Source organism: Thermobia domestica, chromosome 1 (genome assembly GCF_964235325.1).
Source record: "Thermobia domestica chromosome 1, izTheDome1.hap1.1, whole genome shotgun sequence".
NCBI classification, from domain to species: Eukaryota; Metazoa; Arthropoda; class Insecta; order Zygentoma; family Lepismatidae; genus Thermobia; species Thermobia domestica.
Window position 1 is genome coordinate 253,829,736 of NC_137454.1, and position 19,284 is coordinate 253,849,019.

The window sequence follows — 19,284 nt, forward strand, 5'->3', positions numbered from 1 at the left end:
ATATTCACTCCAACTCGTTGAATTACAATATTTTAAAAAATTGACCTCGACTATGCATGTGTTCGTACAAGATATCAGATATCAAACACATCCAACTACTTCATATTATTGAGTACAGAATTCCGTAACACCTGATCATATAATTTCGTAAAGGAACACTGTTGATGTAGGATGATCTTTCATACATTACTTTGGTCTTACAAACACACTATAAAAATATCTAAACCTCAAATAATGGCAACAGCTTACTGTGTTAAGTATCGTAGGGCGAGTGCTCAAAGGCTAAATTTACGTTCGTCAAAGCACAATCATATATTTGTAGAACAACTATTCGTTTCACTGGAAACGATCAGCATCGTGAGTGTCCTTCAACAAAATTCATGTTGTACCTCTTTCTTATTTACGGATAGGTATGTATGTGACCTTCATAGACATTTTTATGTCAAACAATTGTATCCTTAACAAATCTCAATAGTCCGTCTTTTAGAATGCAGTGCATGTTACGGACTAAATAGTTTTTTTTTTTTTTTCTCGTTCTTTTTTTCCCGACACTTAAGGGAAGTTTTTTTTTAATTCTTGCAGGAGCGAGACTTGGGAGATGAATATGGTTGGAAGCAAGTGCATGGAGATGTCTTCCGACCTGCATCCCATTCGATGTTGTTTTCAGCATTGATAGGATCCGGTTATCAAATAACGGTAGTCACGATGTGTGTGATAATATTTGCTATTCTAGGAGAACTGTATACAGAGTAAGTAATATTGGTCCCATTTAATCCATCCTTTTTTTTTTTGTTTTGTTTTGTTTTTGTTTTAATTCATTTAGAAGATGAACTGTGTGTTTTGTTTTAGTTATTGCACAATACTTTGTAACGTAAAGTAGTGTCAAGAGATTTTGTTTTGCAGTTCCTTGAGTCTTTTGTTGCTTTTTGCACCCGAATGGAAATTATATCTTCCCAAATTGTTTTCCTTAATTTCTTACTTTTCTGTTACAGCACGTTATTAAGACCTTATTTAACTTGAGCATTTCAGTTTTTGACTCTTTGCATACTGAACCACTTCAGAAATTGGGCAATGGAAAGCGAAGTGTAGATGTTGATGTATACTTTTAAGTTGCAGTGAAAGTGCAGTTCAGAGCAATAGTTCCCATTCTAGGGCACGGCCCCTGAAGGAAGGTGAGCTTAGGAAGGAGACATAAAATATTGAAAGATTTTCAGATTTTGCAGGCGAAAAGAGATTATGAAAAATATTTAGTTCATTTCCACCTAAATCGAGCTTACCGACCACTATCATTAAAGGCACATTTGGTACTAGTCCAACGAGAGGGGCATTAAATTTATGAAGTTTGCAAAGTGAGATTCGAATAGAACAGGTTTAGAGCAGTGGATATTTATTGCTTTTGTATTAATGATATTATGTCTAATGTGTCAACTTTTCAGAAAACATTGTATTCTGTTATACTTGCTACGCTGTTTTATTACAGCACTTAGCTTTCTCTAATGTAGATTCTCAGTCAATCTTAGTTGAGGCAACAGTTAAATTTGTATCCTCTTTGTACTTCACAGATCGCACACTTCATACATGTATTACTTGATTTATGAGCAACATTGCTTCTTTTTAACTGTGGTTCTTTCAGAGGCTCATTCTTTCTTCTACATGTAAATGCTATATATAATTCTTTATAAATCAGTAATCAAATTAACTGTCCTAATAGTATTATTTCCTGTTTTGGGATTCTAATAGGGCTATGCAGTTATTGTATATTTTAGTTACTGTAAGCAAATTGTTAATATTGTGAAGCCACGAAATTGCTGTTTACATCCAATATCCATAATATGAGATCACCTTCTTCATTGTATTATTGAATAGTGTATAATGGCATTTATTTATAAGGTCCATACTGCTATTAAATAATAGTAATAAAAATAAAAGTACATGTTGTTCAGAATATATTTCAACCTCCGTGATAAATTCAATAGACCATTTGAACTGAAAAGAAGAAAGTGTTTAAAATCATAAAAATATTTGCAAATACCATGTGCCATGCTACTGTCATGTTCAACTTTCTTATGGCTACGGTTATCTTACGCGAATTTTGGCGCGGGAATCCCGTTTTTGATTCCCGTAGTACTAATGTTCGTATTCCTCACGAAGTTACAGATTCACATCTCGCCCAGCCTCGGTGACAAAAGGGACGTTAAACTCAGCAACAACTATTCCTATTACTTTCATATAATAGGAAACATTCAGAACGATATGTGAATTAAACGTCTCGACATATTTCACCATATCAATAATTCAGCCGCAGTCTTTAAGTTCCATTTTGGAACAACAGAGAGGTATAGTAGGTCAACAAATCTGGTACATATTTGACGCGGTGGCTCAGTGGTAGAGCGTTCACCTCCGGTGCTTGAGGTCCCTGGTTCGATCCCAGCTCGCGCTGAGTGGACTTTGTGGTGGACAAACGCCGTGCTCGTGGGTTTACTCGGGGTTCTCCCATTTCCTCCCACTTTCTTCATTTCACTCATCTCTCATCATCACCGTCTCCTTTAGCCTAACCGGCATAACCGTGGGACGTAAAACTTAAAGATTTCATTTCATTTTCTGTTACATATGTGGGTACAGTCAGTTGCTTCGCAAAAGATTTTCACTACGTCTTCGTTGAGCGAATGTAGCTGAGTGCTTAGTGACTGAAAGTGAAAAAGGTGACGAATTTGTTACTGGTGGTTTGGTGTTTTAAAACTCTTACTGTTCGATGCCTTGTGCCTTAAAGAAGAAAGTAGTCAAAACAAAATCAAAGGAGCCTTGAACGTGATCAGTATTGGCATCAAATTAAATCACCGCTGCACAGCTAACCTTTCCATGGCATTGTTCAAGTTTTAAATTTATGTAATCAATCAATAGTTATTGTTTGATATGATTACGATTGACATGAGAATTAAAACTATTCTAACAAGGGAAGGGGAAAAAGGCTTGATAATATTCTATATGCTATTACTTTCATTCTGTTGTGGTACTAGGAAAGCGTTTAAACCAGCTAAAAATACAATGAAATTGTATCAATTACGATTATTTTCGGTGCATTGAAGTTATGCTTGGTGCACGTAATCGCAGATTTCGTTAAATATTTTATACTTACGAAATACAGTATTTTATTCTTCTAGATGCTGTTTTACAGGGTAAGTAAGGAAAGTATTTGGTGTTTATCGCTAAGAACTTCAAACCTGATAAAAAAAAAAATCGTCGAACTTAATGTAATACTATTCTGCATGGACTAATGTAATAGTGTTCTGCATGGACGTTATCTGCTGCATGTATAAGTGGATGAATAGTTAATTAGAAATCAGGGTCAAAGTTTAAAAACTTAAGAAATAACCTTCAAATACAAATACATATAGAACTTCTAGTTAGTTAAAACTAATCTGCCAAATAAGCGCTTTCTCCATTAGCTTAAGAAGTGTCTAGTTCGCTTGATAATTACGCAAAAAAACATCTGGAAAATGCATGATGCTTCTGTGTGCTTATCTTAAATTATGATTGCTGATTTTTGCAAGTTATGAATATGACTTGGAGTGGCCATGTATTTTCTTTTCAGACGAGGGTCACTCCTGAGTACTGCAATATTTGTGTATGCTGCCACGTCTCCAATCAATGGCTACTTCGGAGGAAGCTTGTATGCACGAATGGGTGGCAAAGTCTGGATCCGTCAGATGTTGCTTTCTGCATTTATGCTGCCTGCCCTAGTCTGCGGAACAGCGTTTTTCATCAATTTCATAGCTATTTATTATCATGCGTCCCGTGCCATACCATTCGGAACTATGGTAAGCATAAAATGACTTTTTAAAAATAAATAAATAAATAAACACGTTCGTTATGACCACTCTGAAATTATATTACTTTCTGCATTTTCTTAAAAAACTAAAGTGGCTTAATAATTATCTATGCGATATTATATATATATATATATATATATATATATATATATATATATATATATATATATATATATATATATATATACTAGCAGCGTTCACCCCGCTTCGCTGCGGTCACCCCGGAACGCAATAAACTTTGTTACTTAGATAATTTTTACTTTTTCGCTTTCAAATTGCAGTAAATGTTAAAATTATAGCGCCTGTCATTTATGTTAACCCGCCGAGTCACATGGTCATGCGGGTTGCATATAAATACGTTTATTTTTACCTATGATGAACTAATAACAAAGGATTTGTACGTATGGACACTTGAATGGTCAATTATCTCAAGACACTGGTAATTAAAAATTAAAGTGATATGATAAAAACCATCTAGGGTCCAAATCCTAATAACCCCCCAAAAATGAAAGAAATTGGTTCAGCCGTATTAGCGTGATGAGTTCACAAAGGATTTGTGCGTTCTCTTTTATATATATAGATATATATATATATATAATATGAAAAGTTGCATAGCTTTATTTTTAGATTATTATTAGTAGTAGTATTACGGGACACCGTAGTCTAGTGGTTAGACCGTTGGATTCATGTCCGCGTGGTCCCGGGTTCGATTCCCTGCCGTTGTTTCCCCAATTTTCGGCGTCCACCCAGCGTCGTGAGGCAAACTAGGAAATCACGTGAATAAAAGACGTGACTACCACTAGGTCTAGAAAGCTCCCGATATGCCGGTTGGCGATAGGGCGACGCGGCGCGCTGAACACGTGTTCGTCGCTACGCTGGACGTAGTTCCACCAATCGGTAACAAATGGCGTGGAGCGGCTCAGGCCCACAAATCGGGCCGTTGCGCCAAGTGGTTTATTATTATTATTATTATTATTATTATTATTATTATTATTATAATCAGTGACGAAAATTATCCTTTTTGTTCCTTTCAACAAGTAGGGTAGAGATGATTATAATAAACCTAACGTAGTAGTTTAACGAAATGCAAAGAGTTTTCTCCTTTTATTATATGTAGAAACCTTAATATTCTTTAAAATTAATATTTTGCTGTTTATTTCATTACATGTGTGCACTTAATAAGGATACATTATTAGAATTCGATGCTATAATTAGTAATTTTTGTGTAATGAAATGAAACCTTCTAGAGTTAGTAAATTTTAGTTTTATTATTGGCTAAATGTGTCGTCGTTTTCTCTAAGTAGGTTTTGTCTAATAAATATATTTTGCCTAAATATGCTAAATATGCGCACTCTAACTTGAAGATTGACACAATTTTACTACTACCAATCGCAATCGTTCCTATACACCGATATTTAAAGAAATGTAAACCGAATAATACGTAAAACGTGCTTAGAGATCTTAAATTCGCTTGGAAGCAACCTTACGAAGTATATCAAAGCAATCCTTGGAGTGGCTGACACTTCAGCTTCAGTCACAGTAGTATTACTTACATAAATGTAATATTACACAGCATACGAGCAGTATTACTCGATCAAATTCGAACTATAATTGTATGAACATGTTAAAATTTTATGTTGCCTTGAGTTGAAGCTCTCAGTTTTAAAGACATATTAAGATTTAAAATGGATTAATTATTCATATATCTCCGGCAGTTCAGAAAAGCCCAATCAAAAGAATATTGACTGTTTTTGATTCAAAAGATATACTTTGAAGCACGCCAAATAAACAGGCAGTGACTAGAGTAGCTGTTCTATCTATATATTAAACTGATAGATTTATATGTTAATCTCCAAAGAAAAGTTTACATGTTTGTCTCAAATCCTTTCGACAATGAGATCTCGAAAACCACAAGTGCTAGAAACGTGCCGTTTTCGCTGATCGATTCCAAATTTTGTGTAGATTGTCCAGTTCTAATTGAATATTTAAGAAACGTGGCCGTTAATTCTTTATTACAATTTTAGGGGAACACGGAAAGTGTTTAATTAAAAAATATATATCCTACGAGTTATACATTCGAACACAACATAGTTGCATACAAGGGTTGTATATATCTCAGACGTTTGTTTCATGACCAATAATGAAAAACGAAGAATAACCATTTCTCCAGTCTAGGATGTATCTTTATTGTTTGGAGTGTTTTGCCCAATGAACACTATATATCACTGACATTATAATAAATTGTGTATGTAATGTATTTATTACATAACTATGCAAAAAGAAAGAAAACACTAATCATACATGAATTAGAAACTCCAACCGGAAATAGGCTCAAATCTTGGAAACGGTGCGAGATATTGAAAAAAATAATCGAAGAAATTTCTCCTTTATGATAGCTCTTGCCGATTTTTATCAAGACGTCTTTCACTTGTGTATGTAAAGAAACATGTACACTTATGTCCAAAATGATTGTCGCATATCTATAACTGTCTTTTTGTAAGAATATAATTTGATAATGATTTTGCAGGGTACTTTTAATACTGATACTATGTGTATAATCGGGAAATGTATATGTGGTAAATTTCATAGGAAAAGAATTATAAATACGAAAATTAGAATGAGTAAAACAAAATGTTGCTAAATGAACAAGAAAGTTTTATTTTCGTTTTATTGTTCTTATTTACTGCTCTTTTGACATTAAATTTGCCACATATATGTCTTTGCCGATTATACACATACTAACATTATAAGAATTACCGGGCGAATTCGTTATCAAATTATATTCCTACAAGAAGACAGCTATAGATATGCGACAATAATTTTGGACATGAGTGTACATATGTTGTAAGGAATGACAAAAAGATTCATGCCCATATGTGAATGATGCGCTGTGTAGAAAGCGCAGATTCATCTAGTATGATTTTAAAAAAAGAAATTATTATTTGTAATTTATGAACAAAAGGTTCTTTCCCGGTCCTATAAAACATTTATACGTATAGGATGAGAGGCTTTCGTGAACACAAGCGGTAACATATATGAAGACACAGGCTTTTAAATCATCTTTGGCTCAAAATTCACAGATCAAAAACGTGTCATAGATAGGAACAAACTTTTGCCCGTAATGTATGCAGGGTACACCATTTCTATTGATATGCCCTTGTAACTTTTAAATTAATAGGTACAAAACGCTGAAATTTCATATTATGAAAATATCGACCAACTGTATGACATACACTGCAATACAATAGAGTAACAGTGTTGCCAACCCAGCATAAAGTTTTATTTTTTTTCGATGGCACTACGTCGGGTTATTACATGTATAAAATCTACATGTTAAACAAAAATAGCATACTGGTAATGCAGTGCTGCAAACTAAGGACGCTACAGTATCACAGACATTGAAAAGCAACCAAATGGTGAGGGATTCTACGACAGTAATAATGCAAGTGAGACAGATGGGACAACACATGTTCGAAGTACCTTAGTGTTAAATACTAGGGTCATCATATGACTTACTTCGAACAAGTAGTAACCAAGTTAGTTATAAGGAATCGAAAATTTTATTTTCTTCAAAGGACTTTGTTTCGAAAAAGTGCTTAGGTAAGTATCTTATCCAATTACATAGGTAATTTTGAATAGATATAGAAAATTATAATGCCGTTTACAGCAGTGTAATATCTCAGACCATTCTGGAGATATGAAAAATGGTAAAATAATTTCTATATTGCATATTATGGTGTATTTGTGGGAACATTTTTAAAACTGCTAGTTTCCTTTGCTTCCAGAACATCCTAACAATAGCTTTTGGCAGGTGTAATGATAATTTCTCGAAATGATATAACTTTAAGCAGTGTGGCAAATATCACCAGTCTGTATCATTTGTCAAGAACAGTTTGAGATGTAAAATTGCTACGAACGGCATTATGATCTTTACATTTATCGAGAACTATCTCTGTGAGTGGATGAGGTATTTAACCGAGCAGTTTTTCAAAATAAGGGCTTTTGAAAAAGGTCAAATTTTCAATTCCTTGTAAATTTGTTCCTAGTCATTCGAAATTCATTACATTATGATCACTGAATTACACTAAAGTACTTCAGATGTGAATTGACTTCTACTTAAGTTTACTGCTGCGGAGGTAATAAAAATTTGGTGTTTGTAGTACTGTAGCGCCGTTAAATTCCAATACTGAATAACGAAGATAATATAATACAAGATCTCGTTTGACATGTAGATTTAAAGTGTGTAATAACCTAATACAATGCTATTTGAGAAACATAACTTCATGCTGAGTTGGCAATACCGAGTATGTGTATATAGTCCCACTTGTATGTATAGCCAAAAAAGACTTCAAATTTTCACCACCAAAGTGTGTGGGTTTCAGTCAATCAAATGTGTGTTTGCACAAACTTAATTTAGTTATCCTAGTAAAAATGTTGCATATCCCGAGCCAGGTATTTGATTGGAAAAGCGGTATGCTATGTTCACTAAGCAACATGGCTTCTTATGTCTTTAAATTGGACAACAGAAACTATAACCTCACTCTTTCAAATCGTGAGATAATACACATTTTGGAATATCGAACCCTAGTAAAGAAAATACGTGCATGTCACGGAGAATAATGACTATAAATAAATAAATAAATAAAAAAGACTAATATAACAACTTAAGGTTATGCCCGGTTGGCGGATTATTAAGGAAAGTGAATGAAAGAATTGGTGGATTAAAATGTAGAGGAAACGGGAAAACCCCGAGAAAACTCGTAAACAGATATCATCCATTACAAACTAAGATGGCCTGGGATCGAATCAGAGATTAGTGAAAGACCTTAATACATTTATTTAGTAAAACAAATAAACTGTTACATTTTCAACAACTTAACGTTGTCTTCAGCAGACACTAAACTAACACTGTATTTTTAGTTTTGCTAAATAAGTGTATTAAGTTCTGGTCAGAAAGAATAACTGTTTATGTAATAAGTTTCAGAGTCGTAATGAACGGAGTTAAATACAATAGTGCGGGCGCCACCCATAGGTCCTGTTGGATCGAAAAGGTCGAGAGCAAATTATTACTGGACTTCACTAATGGTACTAGTGGATGATTTCTGGCTTGGTCACGTTCTGAAAACCGTGAGTTTTTTTTGACAATATGGCTGCCAAAGTCAAAGTTCGTCGCAAAATTACTCTATATCAGAAATCTTTAAATATATTTAAAACGGTTGAGTTTTTTTTTTTGAAAAATAACCTTCTACAAAAGTTGTTCAGAATTAAATTTTGAGCAAATTCACTATTTTTACCTTTTTGTGAAGTGGCGTAGCGTGATCAAAAATTTGGAGGGCATTATGTCCTAAACTGTTATAAATATGTGGACCATAACCATATGATAGAGGTAAGTAGATATTTCAGGGGAGAAAGTTGGGAGCATGTACCTCCCTATACCCCCTTCGACGCGACACTCTTGCCTAAAACCTACCTTTATCACAAAAATACGCGCGAAGTTAAATGCTGATATATGACGTAGACGTATACGCCACATTTTATTTTATTTACTTTTACAGTATTTATTAAATGTAAATCATTGTAATTTGTCAGAGGTTTTATTTCATTAAGCAGGAGTCGTGCAGTATTTAGTAAAGCCAATATTAACTAGTTCTTTTTGTATGTAACCTATATTTTTTTATATTTCTTACACGAATAGGTGCACATATATATATGATTTATAAAAATAGACGTGATTCGATAACACCAAAATTACGTGAACGAATTTTTACCTTCGCTGCTTTCACAACTGCAGAATCGACAGGGAGACATGACACTAATGCGACACTTAACAAGATGTGTTCCTTGCGCATTGTTTGCAAGTGCAGGGGATGGGAAGTCGACAAGAAGAGTTCCAAGTGTCATATCAGATATATTCGCCATTATTGTCTGTGTAGCCATACTGAGCTGGATTGAGTTCTGGGGCTTCAAGTACCACGTATAACACTGAAAATAAACTCTTCTAATGTGAAGATTTATCGAAGATGAGGTTGGCGGTAATTTGGAGAAATCCAGACGTTTCATGCGATGATACAGGTAAATTCTATATTTAGCCATGATGAGAATTTACGTAACATAATCTGCATTAGAAAGGTTTGTGCAGACATTATCATAGTTTATGACAATTCTTCTTTATCGAATTGAGTCAGATACTGTGCCATATTCTTTGCAGTGGTAACAGGAGAATGCTTAGTGCTAACTTTGCTTGTACTGTCATATCCAATTTGAGCACGGACTGCCAGCAAGGTATCAATCACGGGACTCCGCGAACATTCAGCAAGGATTTGGATGGAGATATACCGCGAAGTGATCCCAGTCCCACATAATACCCATAATTCTACTAATCTGTGACTTCTGAAGTCTTTCTGGTAATAATACAAGGTACAAATAATCAGTATCAGAGGATGCAACAATTAGACGCTTAATGCTCGGAGACTGCATGCTTAATATAAAAAAATATCCTCTGCCAGCTTCTTCTAGCTCGCGTTGCAAATCAGGAACATTGCTTATTTCCTTTTTAATATGCGAATGCTTCTTTTCCCACAAACTTAACCCACCAACATATACATCCATCCCTCGCAATTTATGACAGTTTCATCAAATAGTCAGCGAAAAACATTTGCACTCTGTACCCATTTTAGGAAGATACTCAGAATGCATGCGTATCTTTTGGCATTGGGGTTTTTACTCCATTGATGGTAATTTCAATGGGTTGACTCTCACATCTTCTGAGGCATTCGTGCGATTTTACACTATCCTCTTTATACATATCGAATACATCTACGCAAGATATGATGTGCAAAATCTCCAAACATCATCAACGACTTTGCAGCTGACACCGCAAGAACACAGGCATGAAAAATGAAGTCACGTGCAGCTGAATTTGCTAAAGAAGACGCGGAGTTGAAGTAGGCATTTTAGACGATTCATTTTCCATATCCTGTATCATTTCAGATTTGTTTGATTTGGACAGGAAACAGTCTTTTGTTAGAAAGAACGAAGTTGAAGTTATTTTGTAGTATAAGCGATCGAATGGATATTCTCTCTCCCTAGCTATGTTATTAATCTTCATACTTCCAAAGGTTTCTCTTACGATATCAAATTTCTTGCTTCCTTGTTGAGTCTTCGGTTTTTTTATTCGCGCAAGAGGACTGAAGAACTTACTGTCTTTTTAATAAGTCTATCGTCGCGAAATTTAAGGTATTCTCTATCGCCAATGCTCATGCACGTCAGCTTGAAGTTCTCGTCAGTTTCCGTATGGTGTTTTCCAGTTACTAGATTGTGCAAACTACAATCATTTAAATCAAACGTGCTCTGTGTTTCACAGATAAAATTCACAATTTTCTTTCACAGAATTGGCATCTGATTGCGTGACACTTAATGAAAATTGTAGTGAAGCGTGCACTCATCATTTTCCTGGAACCCGCACATCCTGCGATGGAAGTGTTTGATGCTGATCTTCTCATGTTGATTTAGATCGCGTTAGGCAACAGCTTCCTTCCGTCTTGTAATCTCAATGATTTCTCCTGGACCTTTTGCGGGTTTGTTGTATAGTTGCTCCAGTGCCTGGTCCATTGCAACTCCTTTAAAGTTTCGATCTGTTTGTTGGATAGCGAAGTGACCTCTCATGAACTCCTCATAATGCTTTTGTGTATTTCTTGAAGCTTCAAGCAGTCTTCCAAATGAACTGAGCCTCATCTAGAATAATTAATTTTTCCGAACGCGAAGAACAGTAGAAGGGCGCGTCGGAGAGCAGACACATGAAGCACCCAATTACCCTCTCTGTCAGCTCGAATCATCTCTCTTAAGACTGGGAACACAACAGTGATGAATGTATTCCAATAACGGAACATTTTTGGTTTATTGCATCTGTCTTCCACAAAGGAATTTCAATAATCGATCATGGGTTGCATAACGTTGGAAACTTTAATATGCGAACGTATTGCTGCATCTCGGTCGTCAACTTCACCTGTATCTACAAAGCATTTCACTGACTGAATGACATCCATATATTTCCTGGGATCTGATTTCAGAAAGAACTGTTGCCACTGTCAAATTTGAATTCCTTCTGCGAATAGAAATAGACCTCAAACTCCACGAAAGTAGTGATCACCTCTAAACACGCTCTCAATCGCTTTTGCTCCACTTTCACTCAGATTGTCACCAATGCAGTTGATGATAACTTTACAAGTGTAGAACGAACATATGACCTAGAAAATGTTTTTAAACATCGTCCGGAAACCATAACTGCAGTTATTTTGCCCATCTATAAGCACCTTCCACTACTTCTACTTAATGAAATAAAACCTCTGAAAAATTACAATGATTTACATTTAATAAATACTGTAAAAGTAAATAAAATAAAATGTAGCGGATACCTTTACGTTATATATCAGCATTTAACTTTGCGCGCTTTCTTGCGATAAAGGTAGGTTTTAGGCAAGAGTGTCGCGTCGAAGGGGGTATAGGGAGGTACATGCTCCCAACTTTCTCCCCTGAAATATCTATTTACCTCTTTATCATATGGATATGGTCCAGGTATTTATAACATAGTTTGGGAAATAGTGCCCTCCAAATTTTTGATCACGCTACGCCACTTCACAAAAAGGTAAAAATAGTGAATTTGCTCAAAATTTAATTCTGAACAAGTTTTGTAGAAGGTTATTTTTCGAAAAAAAAAAAAAACTCAACCGTGTTAAATATATTTAAAGATTTCTGATATAGAGTAATTTTTCGGCGATCTTTGACCTTGGCGGATATATTGCCAAAAAACTCTCGGTTTTCAGAACATGTGACCAAGCCAGAAATCATCCACTAGTACCATTGGACAAAGTCCGGTTTTAATTTGCTCTCGACCTTTTCGATCCAACAGGACCTATGGGTGGTCCCTAGACAAGGAGTGTTCAATAAAGACTTTTACTGCCATTTCGTGATTCATTATAACAACTTCGCGCCATCTGTCAGCATGAAAATGAGCTACATTTTTCCATCAGAACCTCTAGAAGTTTTGTAAGCACAACGTGTTCAGTCGAGCTACTGTAGTTGGTGGGAGTGTATGTTATGTTCGTTGCCGAGACGCCTATTACTACAAGCAGCATTTCACCTTTAAATTTTGTGTATTTAAGCACAAACGCTTCTACCACCTTCGAGAATTCAGGAGAGCTTTTGGTCAGTCTGTGATGTCTCGAGCTTACTTTCGATTGTACAAAACATTTTGAGATGGCCATGGAAGCTGTGATCTACAGAAGATGAATGCTTACAGTTATAGCACTAACGCAAGAATCATCAACATTGCAGCTGTTATTATTGGCACTGAACTAAATCTCACTGTTCGACAGCTTGTGCATATATTAAAAATAACGGTGAGGATCACTCATAGGATTTTGCATATATCCAGAGTATATGTGCTATGAGTATCGCGATTACTTGCTCTCGAATAGTTGTCTCATGTAGTGGCAGCCTTGAATGCGAAAGGCATATTTCCGGTCCATTGCCACCCACGAAGAGCCTTAAAGAGACATCAGCTTGACGATGAAATCCAAGCAGTGAAAGCTTTTCAGACGAGTCTGAAGCAACTGTCGAATTGCTTCCTGTTCATCTTTAGGAATTGTAGCGAAAGTGGGACAAATTTCTTTGACTGAGAAGTATTTTGAAAGAACTAAAAGTAACGAATGTGTAACCTGTAGTAATATATTAGTGACAGCAATAGCGCCAGTCATTTTTTGAGCATACCTCGGATACAGAATTGATGGCGTAGATTATACGTTACTTAACAACGTCAAGCAGGCTATCACAAATCGGATCGTCGCTTTGGATGCGAGTATTTTAATTCTACTAATTAATAAATTATATTGAGAAGCATTTTGATCAAGATAGTTGTTAATAAAATGTTTAACATTATTCCATTTCAACCGTATTGTAATCAAGCAAATTTAACAACCTTCAATAATGTGGTGTGTAACAATCAAGAAAGTAAGTCTTTTCTCCAATGTAATAACAATGAAAATGGAATTAAGTGGATAGTAATATGTATATGAAAGAATTAATATATCTTATGTTACTGAAAGTGTGATATTATTATTATTATTGAGCTATGTTCCGATAAGGTAATAATGTATGCTTGGAAGAGCATACCGTAGTTATTATTGTAAAGATATAATGTACAGAGGTAAAATACGCCATATAAGTAAGGACGCACGTGAGGCAGGTAGGCATGGCGGTGAGTCTAAAAACAATAATGAAAACTGTCTTTGCCCGAAAACGTTTTCAAAATCTAATGTCACGAGAACTTCTGTAGTGTTAGATATCGCATATGCTAAATTATAGAAACAAATCGATTTCTTCCGTGTGTACAATGCATGGTTGGTAGTTAAATAGCATTTTATGACATCACCTTAGAAATCTAATTTTCTGAAAATTCCTTGACTGCTAGTAATACTGTGAATGCCAAATTGTTCCAGGTGGGCGGATGTCTGTACATTATAGCAAAAAGGAGAATGAAAATCATGGGATACACTTTTATTCGGAAAATTAGTAAAACCTAGTTACACACTAGCATGATTGGTAACATTTGTTTACTTTTCACTACGACGTAAATTACGAAACGCTATTCTCAAAACAACATGCTTCATGTTGTTAATGAGATGCGAGAGTAACGTACGCAAAAGGAGAATACCGGATTTGAACCCCCTTCCCACACATAGAGTGAACGTGCGTAAAGGCTTAGTAGATCTTCTAAAAAGTCGCGTGTCACCTCAGTTGGATTGTACTTTGAAATGTCACACACAGTTCTAGTAACCTGGAAGTTTGGATGAAGTCGCAATATTGCTTTCTGTGTGGCATAGACCTGCAGGAAAACTTTAACACAAATTAATCTCGGAACTATTCAAAACGAGTCGTTCGCAAGAAAGCATTAATGATAAACACATTCTTGCAATGTGTAGCACATTTCAGTAAGAAAAATTAACAACTAACACAGGGAAGACAGCACCAACAATCAGGAGTCCTTTCAGAAAATTTTGTTGGAAGGGGGTGGTAGTAATTAAAATATAAGGAACTGCACTGTGACACTTCGCTAAAGGACGTGCCTTTCACAAAAGGTACAAGTAAACACAATTTAATTTATCCTAGATTTGGTTGGGGAATGGTCAACTCCGGGTGGCAGGCAAAACACTCCCAAGTAATATGCCTGGTAAAACATTGGTAACAACCGTGCATGTATCACTTTACTCCAGCACTGATTTTTACTTCCCTGAATTGGATCTGCTCAGTTCTACCTTTTGACTTGGAGAGGTAATGTTACCAAAGCTAGTGTTGCTAGCTAAATTCAAATAACTTACGAACTGTTCTTGCTTCTGATATCAACATTTTAAGTAACTATATATTTTATTCAGCCGTAAAAGTTTTCTAATAAGCAGGAGGTTACGAGAAAGTTTGAGAACAGTGGCGAACTGTAGAGGGAGTTTATGAATATATTAGAGTAAGAATGAAATTTACAAATACATTCTGCTGTTACAGATTAGTGTTTTTTTTTTTTTTTTTTCCTAACTATTTCTATCGTACAGTTCATATCATTGCTATTAATTCAGTGAATATGTATCCACAGGTTGCTGTGACTTGCATCTGTTTGTTTGTGATTTTACCACTCACACTGGTGGGAACTGTATTGGGTCGTAATCTAGCAGGGCAGCCAGATTTTCCATGTCGAATTAATGCAGTTCCCCGCCCAATTCCTGAGAAGAAGTGGTTCATGGAACCAGCTGTCATTGTTGTCCTTGGTGGAGTTTTACCTTTTGGATCCATCTTCATTGAAATGTAAGTTTTTGGGAAAAAGCATTGAATTATTAGTCATTTTTGTGCTTTCAATTTAAATAGTACTATTTATAAAAGTATAATAGTAACCCCAAAGGTAATTTTGTTATGGGGATAGTTGGAAAGTAATGATCTTTGCTGGGCAATACTTTCGAAAGAGGAGAGGAGGAGTGCTGAAAAATAATGCAGTTAACAAAAATAGGAATTTTTATTTGTAATACTGAGAAAAAAGTGTATGTTTGGAGTGGTAAAATATTTTTAAGAATGTTCATTCAGTCGTATGATAACTTGGGTTCGATTGTCTGTAGAAGAAAAGTTTGCAGTCGAGGTAGCTCATAAAGTATAAGACTACGTAAGACGTAAAACTATAGTAACAAAGTTTTCATGGATACACAATATTTCTGATACAAATAAAACATTTTCACTAATACATATATAAAATTGATACTTTTCAGGTATTTCATCTTCACTTCTTTCTGGGCTTACAAAATTTACTACGTATATGGATTCATGCTTCTAGTATTCATCATCCTAATCATCGTTACAGTATGTGTTACGATTGTGTGCACGTACTTTCTTCTGAATGCGGAGGATTATAGATGGTAAGTTTCAATCAGCATATACTTCGCCATACAGCCATATTCAAAGAAACTTACTAACACGGTAATGTGTTCAGAAACAGGTTTAAATCAAAGGAATTGAAAAGAACGAAGCATATACGCGTAGGCTCGCCATAGTTCTGTCTAAAGATGGGGTTATTTTATATTTTGAACACAACTTTCGCTTCGTTTTTAAACTTAGGAATTTTAGGTAGTTCAGAAATTAGAACAAGTATCTATCCTAATTAGATTTTCATTTGTCAATGTCTAATCATACTTCTCGCTAGAAGCCACGGTCGACCTCATGATTACAATTAAAAATTCAAATCAAGAGAAAAAATAGCTTCATGAAATGCTGCGTATCTCTGCTAACCGGTTAACGAACTTCCCTTAATTGCGTCAATGGATTCAAGGTAGTGACCTTTGTGAATATATAAAGGTAACCAAGAGAGTTGTCACCCTGTCCAGAAATGGCTCCTTTTTCAGACGAGACAGCAAAGACACACAGGTATCTGCTCGCGTTGCCTTCTGACCCGGTGTCAAATCATGTGGAACCCACTTCCCAACTCAATTGAGCTGCTGCCGAATGGTTTTTCCCCTCACACTGAATTGTAGTCCCAGTTCCACACATGTGTTGGTCTTCCGGCATGTGATGCATCTTCGAGTGTTTCGTCACCGTCCTTAAAGTTGTTAAACCACCGCTGCATTGTCTGCGTAGTCACGACACCCTCACCAAAGGCCTGGCATATCTTCCGCCACGATACAGCAGCGTTTGACCCCAGTTTGAACTCGTACATCATATACGCCCTTATGACGCTCTGAGGAAGTCGCATGTTCACTCTGTCCTTACGCAAGTTCACGGTGTAACTGAACTGCCACAACTAGGTAGTATGTTAGATATACCCACAACAGCAACTTGTAACGAAACACCCTTAATCCCCCCTTTTTTCAGAATGACCACCCCGGGCCAAAATCCGTACTTTAAAAGAATGAGAGAACAGCACACATCTAACCTTCAAAATATAGACCCGCCCACCGGGGAAATAATCCTGAAAAAAAGTGAGGAGAGTTTTCGCCGGTACTGTATTAAAAGGCCGCGTAGCGCACCCAGATAATGTATATGTATCACTCTCACCTTTAATTTACAAAATTGCAAGCAAAAGTTCTCAGTTGTTTTAAGGAAGTTACTTAGCAATGACAAGCCTACTATTTCAAATTTAACAAGGATAAACAATTTATTATAATAAAGAAAAAAATAAATAATAATAAAAATAAAAATACAAATAGTACACAAAATATTAACAATTGGATATTAATAGTAATAATAATAATAATAAACAATCTTACTGTTTCTGATGGAAAAACAGCCTAGCATACATTTAAAAAAAAATCGCCATTCCAACATGGCCTACACCAACCTCTAATTTTCGTCTTTCAGTAATCTAATTTTTCAGTCAGTAATATTTTACACTTGCTCGTGACTAAATATGTCAATCCATAAGTATTTATCGTTTTTCAAATACATTTGAGTATACTCACGAAAATTCCAATGATAAATTTTTCACCAATTTCCACACACACAAAAAAAACAATAATTTAATTTAACAAAGTGTAAAGAACAAACACTACGTACCATAAACAGTGACCAACTGACGATCTACGTCAGTTGATCCATGGCTTCCATTCCGGGTTCAAAACCAACCAGTCACAATCCGGATTTTAGATCACGAGGACCTCGTCATTTTACATTACCAGCTGGTACCAGATCTTCGAATATATTTTCTTAATACACTACAAACCTGTTTTTGAGACCAGAAAGGTAGGACGGAAAGGGCGAAGGGAGAATAAGGTCGTATGTCTCCATAAAAATAAAAGATGGCACCATCTACTTTCTAATAAATCCATAATAATAAGTGACCTATTTATATATATATATATATCACCCAAATCCACATTACATATTTGTGACAATCCATGTCGTCACAAACTGATCTTCGCCTTATCTCCATTTGCATTCAACTCACGGTGTAAGGGCCAGTTGAACACAGACCTCCACAAAAAGCGACAGAACGTTTTTGATTACCTTTATACAGGGTGTCCATAACCTTTTGGATCAAATTTATACAGGTGATAGAGAATTCCAATCGGTTTGAGATAGGAGATCGAAGGTCGAAAACGGCTGGTTGAAGCGTCATGCCATCTTAAAGTTAGAGTAATTTGTGAGAACAAGTACGAAATTTCAATAACAAATGTGTTTATCAAGTCGATGTAACCTGCTTTATTGTGCATAACACTACATCTGAGAATATAAGGTTTAGTACAAACACACTACTGCTGTACTGTACGTACCAAAAACTCACAGTAACTGCCCAAAGTGACTACCAGCAACCTCGACGCCCGCAGCACAACGCCTAAGGAAATTTTGCCTCACTCGCTCAGATATCCCCAGCGTCTCTTGCACATTTAAGCAGGCAGTCAGGACTCTTGCAAGCAAGTCTTCCTCGGATTCTACTGGTGATTCATACACGAGGGACATGAAGTGTCCTCAAAGGAAAAGGTCGAGTGTGTTGAGATTGTGGGAGTGCATTGGCCTCCGGATGGGACCTCCTCTTTCAATCCAACGATTAGGGAAGGTTGTATCCGAATAATGGTGAACATCCACATGGGCAGGTACGCTGTCATGTTGCACCCACATTATCGCTTGGACATCTAGAAGTACAATCTCCAATAGTTCGGGCAGCTCATCACGAAGGTAGGTAGGTCCTTTGAGTATGAATCGCCAGTAGAATTCGTGGAAAATTTGCTTGCAAGAGTCCTAGCTGCTTGCTCGATTTTGCAAGAGACGTCGGAGATATTTCAGCGAGTACGGCAAAATTTCTTTAGGCGTTGTGCTACGTGAATCGAGGTTGGTAGTCGTCACTTCGTACAGTTACTGAGAGTTTTTGGTACGTACAGTGCAGCAATAGTCTGTCTGTATTAAAACTTACATACCCAGATGTAGTGTTATG

At 36.0% G+C, this 19,284-nt stretch overlaps 1 protein-coding gene across 1 annotated transcript in view; it reads left to right on the plus strand.

The window, feature by feature from the left end:
* The window catches only part of TM9SF3 (transmembrane 9 superfamily protein member 3), a 75,698-nt gene that overhangs the window by 40,132 nt on the left and 16,282 nt on the right, over positions 1-19,284 (plus strand). The window contains exons 6-9 of the mRNA XM_081772214.1: positions 583-749; positions 3,593-3,818; positions 15,472-15,680; positions 16,133-16,279. Coding sequence (XP_081628340.1) covers positions 583-749; positions 3,593-3,818; positions 15,472-15,680; positions 16,133-16,279 — 749 coding nt within the window. The remainder of the gene's footprint in view (positions 1-582; positions 750-3,592; positions 3,819-15,471; positions 15,681-16,132; positions 16,280-19,284) is intronic.